This window comes from Nelumbo nucifera, chromosome 5 (assembly GCF_055504915.1).
Source record: "Nelumbo nucifera cultivar China Antique chromosome 5, China Antique-T2T, whole genome shotgun sequence".
NCBI lineage: Eukaryota > Viridiplantae > Streptophyta > Magnoliopsida > Proteales > Nelumbonaceae > Nelumbo > Nelumbo nucifera.
Genome location: NC_142653.1, coordinates 8,911,730 through 8,928,011, shown reverse-complemented (window position 1 = coordinate 8,928,011; position 16,282 = coordinate 8,911,730). Strand labels below are relative to the sequence as shown.

The window sequence follows — 16,282 nt, the reverse complement described above, 5'->3', positions numbered from 1 at the left end:
TAGCCAGGCAGCAATTAACATTGTTCATAACCCAATCCAACATGACCGAACTAAGCATATTGAAGTGGATAGACACTTTATCAGAGAAAGGGTAATTTCTGGAGAAGTTTGTCCTCCATACATTGCTTTTGATCTGCAGCTCGCTGATGTTCTCACAAAAGGTGTTGCAAAGAACAAGCTGGAGCATGATCTGTGCAAGTTGGGAATGTGTGACATTTACTCCCAACTTGAGGGGGAGTGTTGAGTTGGTCCGAGTTGTTTTTTATTTAGTTAGGAAGTTGTTGGCTTTAGGCCCATTAGTTTATGTTTTTTTAAGTTGTGACTGTTCAGCTATATTAGTAGTCGCCCTACTAAGGGCGTCCTTGTAATATCTCATCCTTTAAGTTAAGTATAAATATAATGAGAGGTAGGTGGCTAGGGTTAATTCTGAATCCTGGTTGACTTCCTACTCTTTTCTTCTTCTCCTTTCTTCTCTTCTGCTGAAATCTTCATCTTCCCCCTCTTTCCTTTCACAAGAAACTCGACTAAATCTGCTATTAGTTATTTCTACTGAGATCAATTTCCCTGAATGCAAATCTATATTTTCATGGTGCTGAGTTGATTTGCTTAGCTCAAGAAATGACCAAAAGTGAATTTCCTTCAACTTCCAGCTCTCTAACTCCTCATTGTACTGCTAGTTTCAATCCTTGTAACCTGAATCAAGTCTCCAAAACCAATTGGTCCTGAGAACAAAGCCACTACTACTCCTTGATGGTTTCTAAAGAGTAAAGACATCCCCTATGCCTTTGCTCTCCCCGGATTGCGAAATGAGCTGCCATCAAGGTTCAGCTTCAGCGTATTTAGCTCTGGAGGTTTCCATTCTATTCTTACACTTTCTATATGTAGATCTGACTTCATGGAAGCTTTTATTATTTGTAAATGAAGGAATGATATGTATAACAATTTGTGCCAATCACCCCGTTACCACTCCTAGACCTTTCTAGCCTTCCCATAAAAATGACAAATTCTCCTTTTATACTTCCTATGTGTCCCAAATTTAGGGTAGGGGATTCTTCTGCAGTACGGGGCTTCCAAAAAAAAAAAAGGAAAAAAAACCAGAAGCCTACTCAAGCTATAGCATAAGAATTTGTACTGTACAAAGACTCCCTTCCCACCCCATTTTTAGCTAAAGCATCTACTAGAACATTTAAACTCTTGGGGATCCACCTGAAGCTGCAATGAAGAAACTCTGAGCTGTCATATATTTCTTGCAAGAACATTTAAACTCCTGGTGATCCACCTGAACTTCTGCCTCTGAGGCATCTTGAGCAGAAACAGGGCAACTAAAAAAATGTTCCCAACTGGATTGTAGATGACTCCTCCAATTCCAGCTGCTGAAGGAAGGTCTTGTGGGGCCTTTCTTAGGCTTCTATCGAATCTTAAAACAAAAGCGCTTTCGATCCTAGGGGTGATGGAAGGGTGAGGGTCAACTGGAAAGGAAAGAAGGATTTCTAGCAAATGTCTATGTAAGTTCCCAAATCTATAAACTGAGAATGCCTTGTTAGTCAACGTCCAAGAAATATGTTGAGTTAGAATTCTGTTTCTTAAAGAGTCTTCAGAGGATGATTTCTTTTGAAAGTTCTTTTATTTCTGTCTTTCCATAGACACCACATGATTGCATGAACTCCTGTGTTAAAAAAAGTAAAAAACCTTGCCTCGATCACCCATCTTCCTACCTTTCCGTTGGGAAATGAACTCACAAACAGAATTAAGGGGAACTCAATAAAAGCTGCCTTAAAATATTAAGGGCCCGTTTGGCACGTCTTTCCGCACAGTCTTTCGGCTGTTTACAAGCTGGACAGACCGATTTTCGGTCTATTTCTGTTTGGCTCGTGGAAGATCTAGCCGCCAAAAGCCAGAGTGTCGAAAAGATGCGAAAAGCCCATTTTGGGCTGATTTAGGGAAGCTCCAAATGAAGCTTTTCGCGTCTTCTGCGTTTTATTCTCGCGTGGAAAGACACGGAAAGACGTGCGTCTGCCAAACGTGCTTCGGGCTGCTCAGATCTTCATGCAAAAGCTCAATGCGTCTTTTGACTGTCAGAGCTACCAGAAGATCTTCCCAAAAAGACGCGCCAAACGGGCCCTAGTCAAGCAGAAATTGCCACAAGCTGTGAGCTACTTTGCATTTTATTAAAAGGTGCCCAGTAGATTCCCCACTCTCAAAGCACATAATGCAAACACGGTGGGAGAGACACCACCATCCAAGTCTTTTCTTCTTTAAGATATCACAAGTGTTAAAAGAAGCTGCGTCTCAAATGAAGAAGGAAATTCTTTGAGGAACCATAGAGATCCATATCCTTCTAATGCATCTGCTAAGCAGTTGGCTGACCTTGGGACTCATCTATGTTTTCTATGTTTGGAACAGAAAATGAGTCAATAGGTGTGGGGGTTTGGTACAAAACTATCAGCGAGGATTGTTGATTGGAGTAGGGGAACTAGGAAGGAAGAATGGAGACTCAGAAAGGGCAAGGCTGGAAGAGGACAACAGGGAAGGTAAAATGGTAACAAAAAAAGCTTATTAGTAATCATCAAAAGCAAAATTTTATTGATGGGTAGAGATGATAAAAAAGTTGATAAAAAGAAGTGTTTGGAAGCAGCAATGCCCCAACAATGGTCAGCTGGTGGTGGATGCTTACTTAAGGCTAACAAAAAAAGACTTATGCCTTGAGGTCGATGATGAAGCCAAAAAAAGCGGGCCTTTAAATGGGTGACTCTTGGGTATGTTCTACAAGAAAGACTTCTTGGTGATGGAGGTTCAAAGGTGGGCAACTAGAAAATAGAATGTACCCTTCATTGTAAGAGTGTGAAAGTTCTAAGAAGTCAAGTTTGTGATTTTCCCATTGAAGGGGAGGCTGACTGCATCCAGAAGGTGCGTGGAATCTAGATTCTGATTATTTTTGTTTAGAACCATGGAGATCTTGGTGAGGATGTTGTTTACAGGCACAATGCTCAGAAATTGATTGGGTCCAGATTTTTGGGCTTCCTCTACACCTATGGAGTGAAGTGGTGTGGAGGGTGGGGGATCTTTTTGTTTGTGGTGGCTAAGTGGGACCGGATAACTTGGGGTGTACTCACCCTAGAGGTTGGTTAATTTACTCGCTCTCAAAACAAGGCTCTTAGGTCCACAAAAGAAAGGTAAAAATTGGGATGCCTCTTGCTTCAGATTACATTGCTTTATATAGAGAAAAATGTAGATGGAGCATTTAAGGCAAAGCTAGCTGTTAGGAAGTTCAATTACCAAAATAGTTGTTGGAAGCCCACTGATGAGTTTAAATGTGGTTTCATTTGTCTTCTCCTTTGAAAATGATTTTGTGTTTCTTGGGGCATAATAATAAGTTGCATCACATATCCATTGGTGCAAAAATATGGAAGTGCAAATTCTAACATTTTTGTTTCGACTGTCACTTGTTTGTTTGTTTGTAATGTAGATGAAGCGAACTAAAACCTGAAGCCAAGTAAAGTAAAACCCAAAGCAAAATTAAGCCACAAATTGCACTCTTTTCATTTGCATTCCCATGCATTTGTCTAGTGCAAATGAAATTGCACTGCAAACAAATGGAGCCCGGAGGAATGTCTTACAATGCTCTTTTTATTTACAGGAACTTGTTTTCTTTTCGATAAATTATTTTACGATAATAAGTTAATTCCTAATAGAGCTCATATTCTTGTATATTCCCATTGTACGTTGCCTTAGTGTACATGGGCTTTAATCTCTGTAATTGTTTTTGTCATACTTTAGTGAAAACTGTTCTTACCTTCCTATTTTAATACCAAATAAATATCATAGTGGACCCAAGTCCTTGGTCTCAAATGCCTATTGAGATGTCTTTTCAACCTAACCCATCTTTTACTTAGTTAATGAGAACAAATCATGTATTAGATATAGGTGTTTATCTATTACCTTATATAAAGAGAGTTTTGACTCCCTTTTGGTCAACTCACAAATGTCTCCTTTCCACTTACAATCTATCTCATTCCCACTTCTATCATCGTTTTCTCTCTTTCTTTGTGTGTTTGTGTGCGTGCGCATGTATGCTAGCAGTTGTATGTGTCCAATCTAACCCAACCCTTGTCTTTCTCTTTTTTTCTGTATGTGCAATGCATGTGCAGTGTGGTTAATACACATCTAAAGAAAAAGAAAATCCCACTTGTAACTCTTTCAAAATAGATGCAAAAAAGTTACTTGTCTTTAGGTCATCCCCTTTATAATATCCAAGGATCAACGACTCTTTTGAAAACTATTTGTTTTTTCCCCTTAGTTTCCTGTAACAACTAAGAGCAGAAATAAGTGCTTCCCTAGTTTAGTCCTCAAAATCTTAGGAAACCGTTTAGCAGAAAGAGGAGTCATCTTTCTGCCATTACTGATAAAAAAGTTTACCTCCCCCCATTTATAATTTTGGGCTCATTTTTTTTTAGGGTGAATAGGGGATCTTTCTTTTGAGCTCATTTCTAATTATGTTCTAGCAAATTGGATATGATTGATGGGGCATGGCAACCAGAAGCAAATGTTTTGTAAGAATAACAGATTTTGTAAAACCATAGAACTAGAATCATCAAGGCAGAACAGCCCCCTGATCATAACAACTGCACTTCAAAAGCTGGAAAGGCTATATGGTAAAACGAAGAAGCTGGGAACCACCTAGAAAACTTTGAAAGTTTGAATTTCTTTGCTCTTTTTTCAGCAAAGGATATATTTAAGAGGGTTGGGGTGGTGGCGTGAACATCTTCAAAAGGAGTGGTATACCAAAGAAATCAGCCCCCTTGGGTATGGGAGGAGTATTTTGATATATGCAAATGGGCAGATTCTATTCTAGCTTTATTTGCAGGTATTATTGGAAGTGGGTATTCAACAGGAGTAGTGCAAAAAAGCTTAATGTACTATTCAAGGTTTGATGTTGGCAAAGAGAATGAATGCTGACATCATGGTCGAAGGGGACTCTAAGGTAGTGGTTAGCTGGCTAAGGAACAATAACCAGGCAATATGGTAGCATGGACATATCATAAAGGAACATGGCTGGAAAAGGAGCTTAATGTAACTTTTCAGTGGGTAAAATGATGTGCAACTACTATTTCTGATGCTTTGTCTGGGCAAAGGGGTGTATAGGGAACATTTTTTTGGGCTCAGGAAAGATTATATGCAAAGCATTATTTTCCTTGCATTGGTGCATTTGTTTTTATAGGTTGCCTGATTCCATGAACAATGCAGACTATGGTGGATGATGTTTTAGTTGGTACTAAAGGACATGCATTTCATTCTACACACTCAATCATGTGTAGATCTATAGCAGTCTCTGTTGCTTTTGCAATCGATCTAGTTCATTGATTGTGGTGGTCATGTATTGGTTACTCTTAGCCTCGCCCCTCCCCCAATTTTGTTAACATTGTTGTCCCTTGAATTTGCTTTATAATTTTGCTTCAATTTCTAGGTCGGGAGATTCAACAGCGCGTATTTGGACAATTCCAGATGGACCTTGTAGCTCTAGTATGCAAAATGGTCCCCCTAATGTGCTGGTCTTGAAACATTTTAAGGGTAGAACCAATGAGAAAAGCAAGGATGTCACCACACTTGATTGGAATGTAAGTGTACAAATTAGTTCTGTTCAATTTGATGTTTTTCATATTCGCACATGCATTAATTCTTAACCTACTTGTATCTTGGGTTTTGTTCTTGTTTAACATGTGCCACTCTTTTCTTTCCATTATGCAGGGGGAGGGGACACTCCTTGCAACTGGTTCTTATGATGGACAAGCAAGAATATGGAGTAGAGATGGTATTTGATGTTTCCTCTTTTTTCCATTTATCTTTTCTCCTTTTTTATGATCTGTGGTTGTGAAATCTTGAAACACTCAATTCCTTGTTCCGCCTGTAATCTGTATTATTCTCTAGTTGATATTGAATTTTGTAGGAGTTGCTAATATATAGGCAGATGACATTCAATAGTTGTTCTATATGATATTCAAAAGTTTTACTTCTTATTTCCTGGATTTGTTTTTCACAGGGGAATTAAAGAGTACACTAAACAAGCATAAAGGACCCATCTTCTCTCTTAAGTGGAACAAGAAAGGTGATTGTCTTCTTAGTGGAAGTGTGGACAAAACTGCCATTGTGTGGGATGTGAAGACAGGGGAATGGAAACAGCAGTTTGAATTTCACTCAGGTTTCTCAGTTTTTCCCTCTTCATCTATATATCATTTCTTTCATTTGTCTTAATTTCTGAATGAAACCAATGTATTTAATATGAATTTTGCAGCTCCAACACTTGATGTTGATTGGCGAAACAGCAACTCCTTTGCAACTTGCTCAACGGATAACATGATTTATGTTTGCAAGATTGGAGAGAACCGCCCTATTAAAACCTTTTCTGGGCATCAGGTTCTTTCTTGCTGTTGCCCCTGTTCTCGTCATACTCCCATTTGATCATCATTTGGATGTAAAAGAGTGTCAATTATGTAATCATTGCTTTTCTATACATTCTTCTTAAAGCATGTTCTATTTAATCAGAGTTGATTAATTATATCCTGCTGTCCACTCAGCTGAGTTCTTAACTGTGTCTAAATCTAAAGTGACCTGCTTAATGAGTTGCGGTTATCTAGTAGAATTGATTGTGGGTGGGTACAAGATCAAATGTTTGTAGCCAGCAAGTCATGTTGGGTTTCTGACAGTTATTACTGCCATACTGGGTTCAGAATATGAATTAAAAACTATTCTTTTCTTAGTTAAAGACAATTGGTGTCTCTTGTGCTTGTCTGGTTTAGTACTTGATAAACTGAATTGTTATCATCAGGTGGTGAAAGTCTGTAAAGGAAGTCATTAGAAGTACTTAGCATTCAACTTCTACCTTCTATCATATATGTGAAATTGTGAACAGACATTAGTAACTTGGTCTGGACCCAGATCCTGTTGGCTGAAGTGTTTGTATTTAACTATAATCCACTAGGCAATACTAATTTCTGTCATCAATTTAGCTTTGCATTCTGGATCATACAACTATAGTTGGGTCACATTGTCTTCCAATTGCAAATGGCCATCATTGCAGTTAGCAAACACAACTATGAAGAGCATGTGAACAGTGATGGTAGTTAGATATTAATCCTTTTGGTTCCTTTTCTTTTCTTATTTAGGGTGAAGTAAATGCTATCAAATGGGATCCAACTGGTTCATTGCTAGCTTCCTGCTCTGATGATTCCACTGCAAAGGTAATTGCTGTTCATTACTCAAGTATTTGACTGGTTTATTTACTTACCGTGCCATGACATAAAAGGTGACTAAAGGGTAGCCCAGTGCACGAGGTTCCTGCCACACAAATTAAACAGTTGGTAGCTTTGCCCTTTGTGATGCATTTAAAGTACATTGCGTGGACTTTGGTTTTGATTATAGGCATATTTTTCCCTTTTTTCAAGAACTGATATTCATGTTGTAGTTTTGTAGTCAAGAGTTTAGAAGAGGAACATACCACTATGTAGATCTTCACACTGCTGTGCTTTTATGAAAATTTTCTTTTGTTTTTGGTTTAATAATTTGCATTGAATCATGTTGCAGATATGGAGTATGAAGCAAGACAAGTATGTGCACGATTTGATGGAGCATGCCAAGGTTATCTTCAGCTCTTCTTCCCTGGTTGTTCTGATTTAAGATTGTTTAAGAATTATGCACGACTTTAATGAATATTGGTTAACTGCTTTCAGGAGATATATACTATTAGATGGAGTCCAACTGGGCCGGGTACAAATAATCCTAATCAGCCATTAGTGCTAGCAAGGTAAGCATTAATCCAGTTTTTGAGCAGCTGCCTGCATCTTTGTTTTTCATTTACTAGTATTCATCAGTTCGTCACATTATGTGGTGTGTTTCTTGTTTCCAAAACTCCAACTATTAATTCTTGAATTTGTGGTTTTAAAACATGCTTTCCTTTGGTGGGTTGCTATTATGTTTCATGACGTGTACAATAGTCAGGGAGATTTTTTACTGTATGCATATTAGCTTATTTTTCTTCTTTTTATTTTTATTTTTATCCTGGACTCAAAGCCATTTTAATGTGGTTTGGTATGATCCATTGAAACTCTAAACCAGCACTTGTAAGAGGGATAATCAGAGTATTTGGTGGAAGTGAAAACATGTTAATTGTTTTTGAAAGCATCTTTTCTGTTTTTTTTTTTTTGAAAAAAAGGTAAAGTAGGATTTATTGCATAAAACGATACAACATACACCCAGAGAGGGGGGGGGGACCGGCCCTGCCCCCCAACCGGGAACCCAAGTACATTAAACCTTTTGCAGGCTCTTAGACTTCAGCACCAGGAATGTTTTCCAGTTCTTGAACTCATTTACAACAGATACCTAAGACCCCAGCTTACCAACAGCAAGGCTAATTGGCTGAGCCGTATCTGCTTTTATTACTGAACAGCCTTCTGTTTCTTTCAACCCAAATGGTCCCAATCACTGCAGCAGGAATTGTCTTCCAAATAGATTTGCCTTTCACAGTATATGATTTTTTCAATAATAAATAAAAATCTGTTAGAGGAAAAGGATAGGATGCAATCTTAGGTGATAAGAAATCATCAAGACAAAAAAACTCAACAGCCACTGATAAATATCTAATTATTATTTATTTTTTTAATTCTAAAAATATAAAAAATAAAAAAAAATTAAAGAAGAAATTTCAATTGTTCTATGGATATGATAGATAAATCCATAGATCTAAAACATATTTAGTCTTTATAGGTAGAGAAAAAATTACATTTTCAAATTTTTGTTAATTTATATTTTCCCCAAATATTTTCATTAAATTTCTATAAATGTACTGATAACACAAAAAGAAATGTATATCAACATAAATTTAAACATTCAAGAAAAAAAGAAATCACAAGATATTATAAAAAATTGAAAAAGTTCACCTATTTAAAATTTTAGGGGGAGTATTGAGTTGGTCCGAGTTGTTTTTTATTTAGTTAGGAAGTTGTTGGGCTTTAGGCCCATTAGTTTATGTTTTTTTTAAGTTGTGACTGTTCAGTTATATTAGTAGCCGCCCTACTAAGGGCATCCTTGTAATATCTCATCCTTTAAGTTAAGTATAAATAAGGCGGCTAGGGTTAATTTTTTACAATCCTGGTTGACTTCATACTCTTTTCTTCTTCTCCTTTCTTCTCTACTGCTGAAATCTTCATCTTCCCCCTCTTTTCTTTCACAAGAAACTCAACTAAATCTGCAATTAGTGATTTCTACTGATATGATACGATACACCCCGTATCGGGCGTATTGTATCGAAATTTTAAACCTTGGTTGTGACATTTATTAGTATCACTATGACTGCTGTTGTCGGCATTTTAACATCCATCTGAAGTTTTTTTTTTTTTTTTTTATCGGCAAAGAAGGATTAATTTTATTAATCAGTGAAAATCTGGAGTCAAATTACAATACAGCCAACATTCCAGCAAAGCCAAAAAAACTACAATTGAGCCCAAAATAGCTGCTGCCTATGGACCCCTTGCTTAGCTAATGAATCAGCCATTCCAGTTGCAGTACTTCTGATCCATGTGAATGAAGCATTGAGTTGCCTTGCCAGACTTTCTATCTCTTTCATTGTGTGTCTATTTATCCAGGGACCATTACACCTTGTAGTTGTCCAAGAGATAAGCAGTTTTGAATCCCCTTCTACTTCCAAATTTTGAAAGTTTGCTTGCTTAGCGAGTTTTAGACCTTGTAACAGTGCTAGCAGCTCAGCCTTTTTTGAATCTCTTACCCCAAGAGGACCCAAGTACATTGCCAATACTTTCCGTGAACAATCTCTAAATACACCCCCTATGCCTGTCAGTCCCGGGTTTCCTGAAGAGCTCCCATCGAAGTTCAGCTTTATTTTATTACCATATGGGGGCTTCCAGTCCATCACTTTTTTAGCCAGCTTGCAACCTTTATCTTTATAGAATCCACAATTTCTTCTTGACTTTTTTTTTTTCATTGAAGATCGTTGAATTTCTTTCCTCCCAAACAGTCCACACCACTGCTGCCCTAATTGCTTTCCACATTACCCTTCCTCTTTTTGTCGGTTGCCTTAGGAAGTTTGAGTTGAAAAGACTCGCTATATCCTGAGGAGTAGTCCACCTACAACCAAAGAGAGAGCAAAAAGAGTCCCAAACAAAGAGCACAACAGGACAATAAAGCATTAAATGAGGTAGGGATTCACCATTTGCCAAGCAAAGAATTCACCTTTCCAAGGAAAACCTCCCAACACAATACTCCCTAGTATTATTTACAGATTGAGTCAAGAAGGCTTACTGAAGTTTGTTTACCAGCTGAATAAGGGCCTCACACTCATTATCCCTCCAACCCCTCTTGAACCCAAAATCCTAGCATAAACCTAATGAAGAAAAGGTTACGACGTGTGAGATGGAATGAAATTTATAGTCAGACATTGAATAGAGGTCAGGATACAAAAAACTGAGGGGTTTCTGCCAAGCAAAGGTCTTCACAAAAAAGTACCTTAGAACCACAACCCACATCAAATCTGGTTAGATTAATAAAGGTTGGACATGCCTTTTGTATTGCTTTCCACAGAGAGCTTGAAGTTGAGGAGCTGGCCACTTTTTTATCCCAGCCATTATTCATCAGTCCATGAATGCTTTCTATAACTTTACTTATCTCTCTTCCAAGGAAACATCTAGAACCGCTTCCCTAGCAAAGATGTATTCCTGTGGATTAAATTCCCTATTCCAAGTCCACCATTCTCAGTTTTGGAAACTTGTTCCCACTTAACTAGATGATCCCTTTTCTCATCTCCAGGTTTCCACAAAAAGTCCCTCATAAATTTCTCCAGATGTCTAGTAGGGATCGTAAAGGTGGAAAGGAAGTAAATTGGTAGGTTAGCTAAGGTTTCCCAGATTAGGGTGATTTTCCCTCCCAAGGAAAGGTAGTTTCTTTTCCATTGAGCCAATCTCTTTGTAAACCCCTCCACCACCGGCTTCCAAAACATTTCTGATCTTGGGTTCCCTCTCAATGGTAGACCTAAGTACTCCAAAGGCCACTGTTTAATCTCACACCCCAGGATTTCAGCCAACACACTTAAAGCTTCTTCCAAATAAATCCCTGCTATGCAGTTTTTTCCCCAATTCACCTTCAACCTAGAAATAGATTCAAAGGAAAGGATGAGCTTTCTCAAGTTTTTTATATCCTCTTGACTCCCTCGCAGAATATGATGATGTCATCTGTAAATTGCAAGTGAGTGATTGTCACCTCAAGCCTTCCTACCCTCCAACCTCTAAATAGGTTAACCTGATCAGCCTCTACAATCATCCGACTCAGGAATTCAGCAACTACAGTGAACTGGAATGGAGATAAAGGGTTCCCTTGTCTCAAGCCTCTTTTAGCAGGAAAGAAGTCTCTAGCCACTCCATTAATCAGAATCGAGTACTGCACTGAGCTCAAGCAACCTTTTATCCACATCCTCCACCGTGCAACCAAGTCTATTTTCTCTAACAGCTCAAGGAGAAATGACCAATCAACTAAATCATGTGCCTTCTCTAAGTCCAATTTACACAGCAGCCCCTTACCTTTTCTTTTCCTCTTTTCTGCTACACATTCGTTTGCCACTAGTATCTGATCAATTATTTGTCTTCTCTAAGTCCAATTTACACAGCAGCCCCTTACCTTTTCTTTTCCTCTTTTCTGCTACACATTCGTTTGCCACTAGTATCTGATCAATTATTTGTCGCCCTTCAACAAAGGCTCCTTGAGACTATGAGATCACATGTGGCAACACTTTCTTCAATCTCCCGGCTAGAACTTTTGCAATGATCTTATAGAGGCTCCCTACTAGGCTTGTTGGTCTAAAATCCTTTGTAGCTTTTGCCTCTTTTTTCTTGGGGATTAAAGCAATGAAAGTTGAATTAATTCCTAGTGAAATTTCCCCCTCATGGAAGAACTAATTGAAAACTTCCAATAGATCTTCTTTAATAAGGTGCCAATAATCCTGATAGAAAGCCATAGAAAATCTATCTAGACCTGGTGCTTTCGCTCTATCCATCGAATAAAACAGCCTCTCTAATTTCTTCTAGGGTGAAGATGTTCTCCAAGGCTGCAGACAAAGGTTCCGGCATTTTATCCCATTGAAGGTCTGGGAAGACAGAGCTCCTCTCTCCTAGACTCGAAAAAATGCCTTTGAAATGATCCACAAAGATCTTCACATCTTCCTGCTCCCTAGTTACCTTGTGACCATCCACCTCTAGTCTAGAAATCAGGTTTTCCCTCCTACCACTGGCTAAAGAGTGAAAGAAAGTTGTATTCCCGTCCCCTTCCAAAAGCGATTTGCACCTTGATTTTTGTCTCCAGGATATCTCTTTTCTTAAAACCTCTCCCGACTCACACTTTAACCTCCACCTCTCCTCTCTATCTCCTTCACTAAGGCTTCTCTGACCTTCTCTCTTGTCCAACTCTTCTTCCAATGTTAGGAACCTGCCTAACTCAGGGCTCTTCGAGGGGCAACTTCCTGAATTCTTGGAAGGAGAGAGAGAGAGTTTAATGCTGAAAGAGTCCTTCCCTTATTCCTTTTCTGCTCTACTACTTATAGTTTTACAATCTTGATTGTTACAGTTGTTACAAGTGGATGGCAGTTGTTGTTACAAGTGGATGGTTAGTTGTGCTGATGTGGCCTCCTCTTGTAAAACTGATTAACTGCCTTCCGTTCCTCTTGCAAAAGTGATTAACTGCCTTCTGTTGGTCTATTCCAGCAGTCTTGACAATCCCCCCTTCCTTTAGAGCGACCTTGCCCTCAAGGTCCAATGTAGGAAAATTTGATTGCAGATCTAAGTAGGAAAATTTGAGTCCATGTGCATGAATATGGGCTAATCTGGATCTCCTCTTTGCTTTGTCAGTGTTGCAAGACTGATGGGCCTTGGGCCCTTGCATGTTTGCCCTTGTAGATGGACTGTAGAGTTTCCTGATGTGAAGTCCATGGTGAGACGGGCCCAATCACAGACCATGGGTCCTAGCTGTCTTAACCATTGAATATCTAGCACCACGTCTGCTCCACTGAGATGGAGAGGATATAGGTCCATCGCAAACTGATGACCCTGAATCTTTAGTGGTAGGCCCATGCAAATGCTATTGCAAGATAGGTTGTTACCGTTGGCCACATGAACCATAAAGGTCGTTGTTGGTTGAACCAAAAGTCCCATTTTATCCACCAAGACTTGAGTTATGAAGTAAAGGGAGCCGCCACTGTCTATGGGGATTAACACTTGGCGTCCTAGAATCAGCCCTGCAACTCTCATTGTTTGAGGGGACGCAAGTCCCGTAAGGGCTTGTAAGGATATTTAAGGCATGGCATTGAATTGTATTTCCCACCCTAGGTTAGATTCTCTGCAACCGGTGATGTTGTCTTCCTCTTTGGCATCTGTTTGGAGGAGAAACGCTTGTTGTTTCCTATAGCGATGGCCCGGCTCAAATTTCTCTTTGCAGTTGTAATAGAGACCTTTGTCTCTACGGGCTTGCATCTCTGCCCAAGTCAGCCGTTTGAAAGGAACCAGTGGGCCTGGGCCCAGTATTCCTTCCTCCTTATCTGGTGCTGTCGTCCTTTCTTGCTCCCTTCTTGCTTCTGGACCCCATGGTCGCTGCACCTTTCTTGCTCGACTGAACTTGTCCTCATACAATCTTGCTAGTGTTGCCGCATTGATGACCGAAGTGGGCTGCATCGCTTTCACTTCTAGTCGCAGTTCTTCTTTTAGGTCGCCGACGAAGCTTCCCACCAACGCCTTCTCCGTCCACCCTTGGACTCTCATGGCCAGCCTTTCGAACTCCATCTGGTATTTCTCTACTGATCCCACCTACCGCAGCTTTGCCAAATTTTCATCAAGATCTTCGAACCCAGATGATCCAAAACGGACAGTCATGGTGTCCGTGAAGTCTGCCCAGGTTTGATGAGGGTGCCCCCTTTTGTACCATTGAAACCAGAGGATAGCTTCCCCTTCAAGATGCGCAAAAGCCAGAGCTACCCTATCTTGCCCCGGTGTTTCATGGTAATCGAAATACCTTTCGGCTTTGAGAATCCAGGGAGTTGGGTCGCCTCCTGAGAAGAAAGGGAAGTCGATTTTGGCTATTCTTGTTGCCACTCCTGTTCTGCGGTTGTTTTCATTTCTGCGCTCTTCTTGGCTTCCTCTATCAGTGTTCATTGCCCCCTGCTCCAGTCGAAGGAGGAGAGCAGTGAAGCCTTCCTTCATTTCTTTGAGATCTGAAGACATTCGATGGATCTCTACCTCCATTTGATCCATTCGGGTGTCTACTGACGTGTTTCTTGTGTTGGTCATGCTGGCTTTGATACCAAATTGTTAGGAACCTGCCTAACTCAGGGCTCTTCGAGAGGCCAACCTCCTTAATTCTTGGAAGGAGGGAGAGAGAAAGAGAGAGAGTTTAATGCTGAAAGAGTCCTTCCCTTATTCCTTTTCTGCTCTACTACTTATAGTTTTACAATCTTGATTGTTACAGTTGTTACAAGTGGATGGTTAGTTGTGCTGATGTGGCCTCCTCTTGTAAAACTGATTAACTGCCTTCTGTTGGTCTGTTCTAGCAGTCTTGACATCCAACCTCTTTCTTTAAGCCTCTAGCACCCAACTCTGGCCACCAAGACTTGATTTTCTCCACAAAGGTGGGATCTTCTAGCCACATGTTTTCGAACCTGAATGGAGAGGGCCCACCTAAAAAAGTTTCTTGTGCTAAGCTAATAGGGTAGTGATCTGAAGTTACTCTAGGCATGGATTGAGAGGTCAGGTTTTCCCACATAACCTCCCAATCTACTGAGAATAGAAACCTATCCAGCTTGGAGCAGATTGGTACTACTTGGAAATTCGACCAATTATAGTCCGCTTGTAGTGAAGGAATTTCCTTCCATTCAAAAGCATCCATAAACTCATTGAAATTCCTCATACTTATGGTAATTCTTTGATTTGGATTGTTAGTCTCTGCTGAAAACCGTATTGTATTAAAGTCACCACCCAAGCACCCAGGTCCCTCCCACAAACCCCTTACTGCACTCAGCTCCTCCCAGAAAAGAGGCCTTTCTTTATAAGAATTTGGGCCATATACATTTGTCAGCACCCAATCCTTTCCATCTATCAGACTTCTCACTTTGACTGACACTGAAAACTGCCCTATTAACTCCTCCAGATCCTCTAGCTCTTCATTCTTCCACGTAGTGAGAATCCCTCTTGAGGCTCCCCAAGACGGTGTGCAAGCCCAGCTCAGACCCCTTGTGCCCATATGCTTCTGATCCATCTCCTGTCCACCTCCTGAAGTTTTGCACTCCCTCGACTTCTTACGTTCCAACTTAAAATCTTCATTCCAACACTGACACTTTGGGCCCTAATCTGCTGCTACCTTTATCTGGACGTTGTCCACTGTTCTACCCCTCCTCCTTACTGCTTGCCTTGTCATAATCTATCTCAGTAATCAACTTTTCCACCTCTTTCTTCCTTTACCTTAGCCCTTATCCAACACTGACACTTTGGGCCCTAATCTGCTGCTACCTTTATCTGGACGTTGTCCACTGTTCTACCCTCCTCCTTACTGCCTGCCTTGTCATAATCTATCTGTTATGGACGCCTTCCTCTAGAAGACGTACCATCGCCGCCGGCAGCAACAGGCCCCGGGCCCATCGCCAGCAGCAGCAAGGATTCAGTGATGCTCATCCTACCCAGTTCGGCAACAACAGCCTTATCAAGATTAGATTAGCTCATTTTGCTTGTTCTTATCTTATTGCTCTTATCTCTTATCTTATCTTGTTAATAGCTTATCAGATTAGGATTAGCTTATCTTATCCTTAGCAAGATAGAACTGGAAGTCTCCCTATTCAGCAAGGAGACTCCCCTTGATTAGGACTCTTGTAATCTCCTATTTAAGGAGACCCCATTATTGAATGAGATATCAAATTATTCAGTCAAGAGTGAGTTAGGAGAGTTGGTGATCTCTTGGGCAAATCACCGAAGGCGCCAAGATAGGTTCATCACGAGCAGGAAGGAACAAGGGAAAACATGAGGTTTTCCCCGTGGACCGACCTGTGACGAGATCCTATTCCCGGGCCCTCAACACTATCTCAGTAATCAACTTTTCCACCTCTTTCTTCCTTTACCTTAGCCCTTATCCTTTCTTGTATATTTCTTCACTCCTAATTGCTTTTCTAGTAAAGTTTTCTTCTTCTTCTTAGGTTCTAACTTATGCTCCGATGGATGAATCAGGCAGTCATCTGAAGTTGTTATCCTCTAGT

The 16,282-nt window shown here is 40.1% G+C and overlaps 1 protein-coding gene across 2 annotated transcripts in view; it reads left to right on the top strand.

Moving 5' to 3' along the window:
* The window catches only part of HOS15 (WD-40 repeat family protein), a 44,491-nt gene that overhangs the window by 20,940 nt on the left and 7,269 nt on the right, over window positions 1-16,282 (top strand). For both annotated transcript variants that reach the window (XM_010273069.3, XM_088886936.1), the window contains exons 6-12: window positions 5,465-5,615; window positions 5,746-5,809; window positions 6,038-6,196; window positions 6,290-6,411; window positions 7,161-7,235; window positions 7,579-7,632; window positions 7,725-7,798. In XM_010273069.3, coding sequence (XP_010271371.1) covers window positions 5,465-5,615; window positions 5,746-5,809; window positions 6,038-6,196; window positions 6,290-6,411; window positions 7,161-7,235; window positions 7,579-7,632; window positions 7,725-7,798 — 699 coding nt within the window. The remainder of the gene's footprint in view (window positions 1-5,464; window positions 5,616-5,745; window positions 5,810-6,037; window positions 6,197-6,289; window positions 6,412-7,160; window positions 7,236-7,578; window positions 7,633-7,724; window positions 7,799-16,282) is intronic.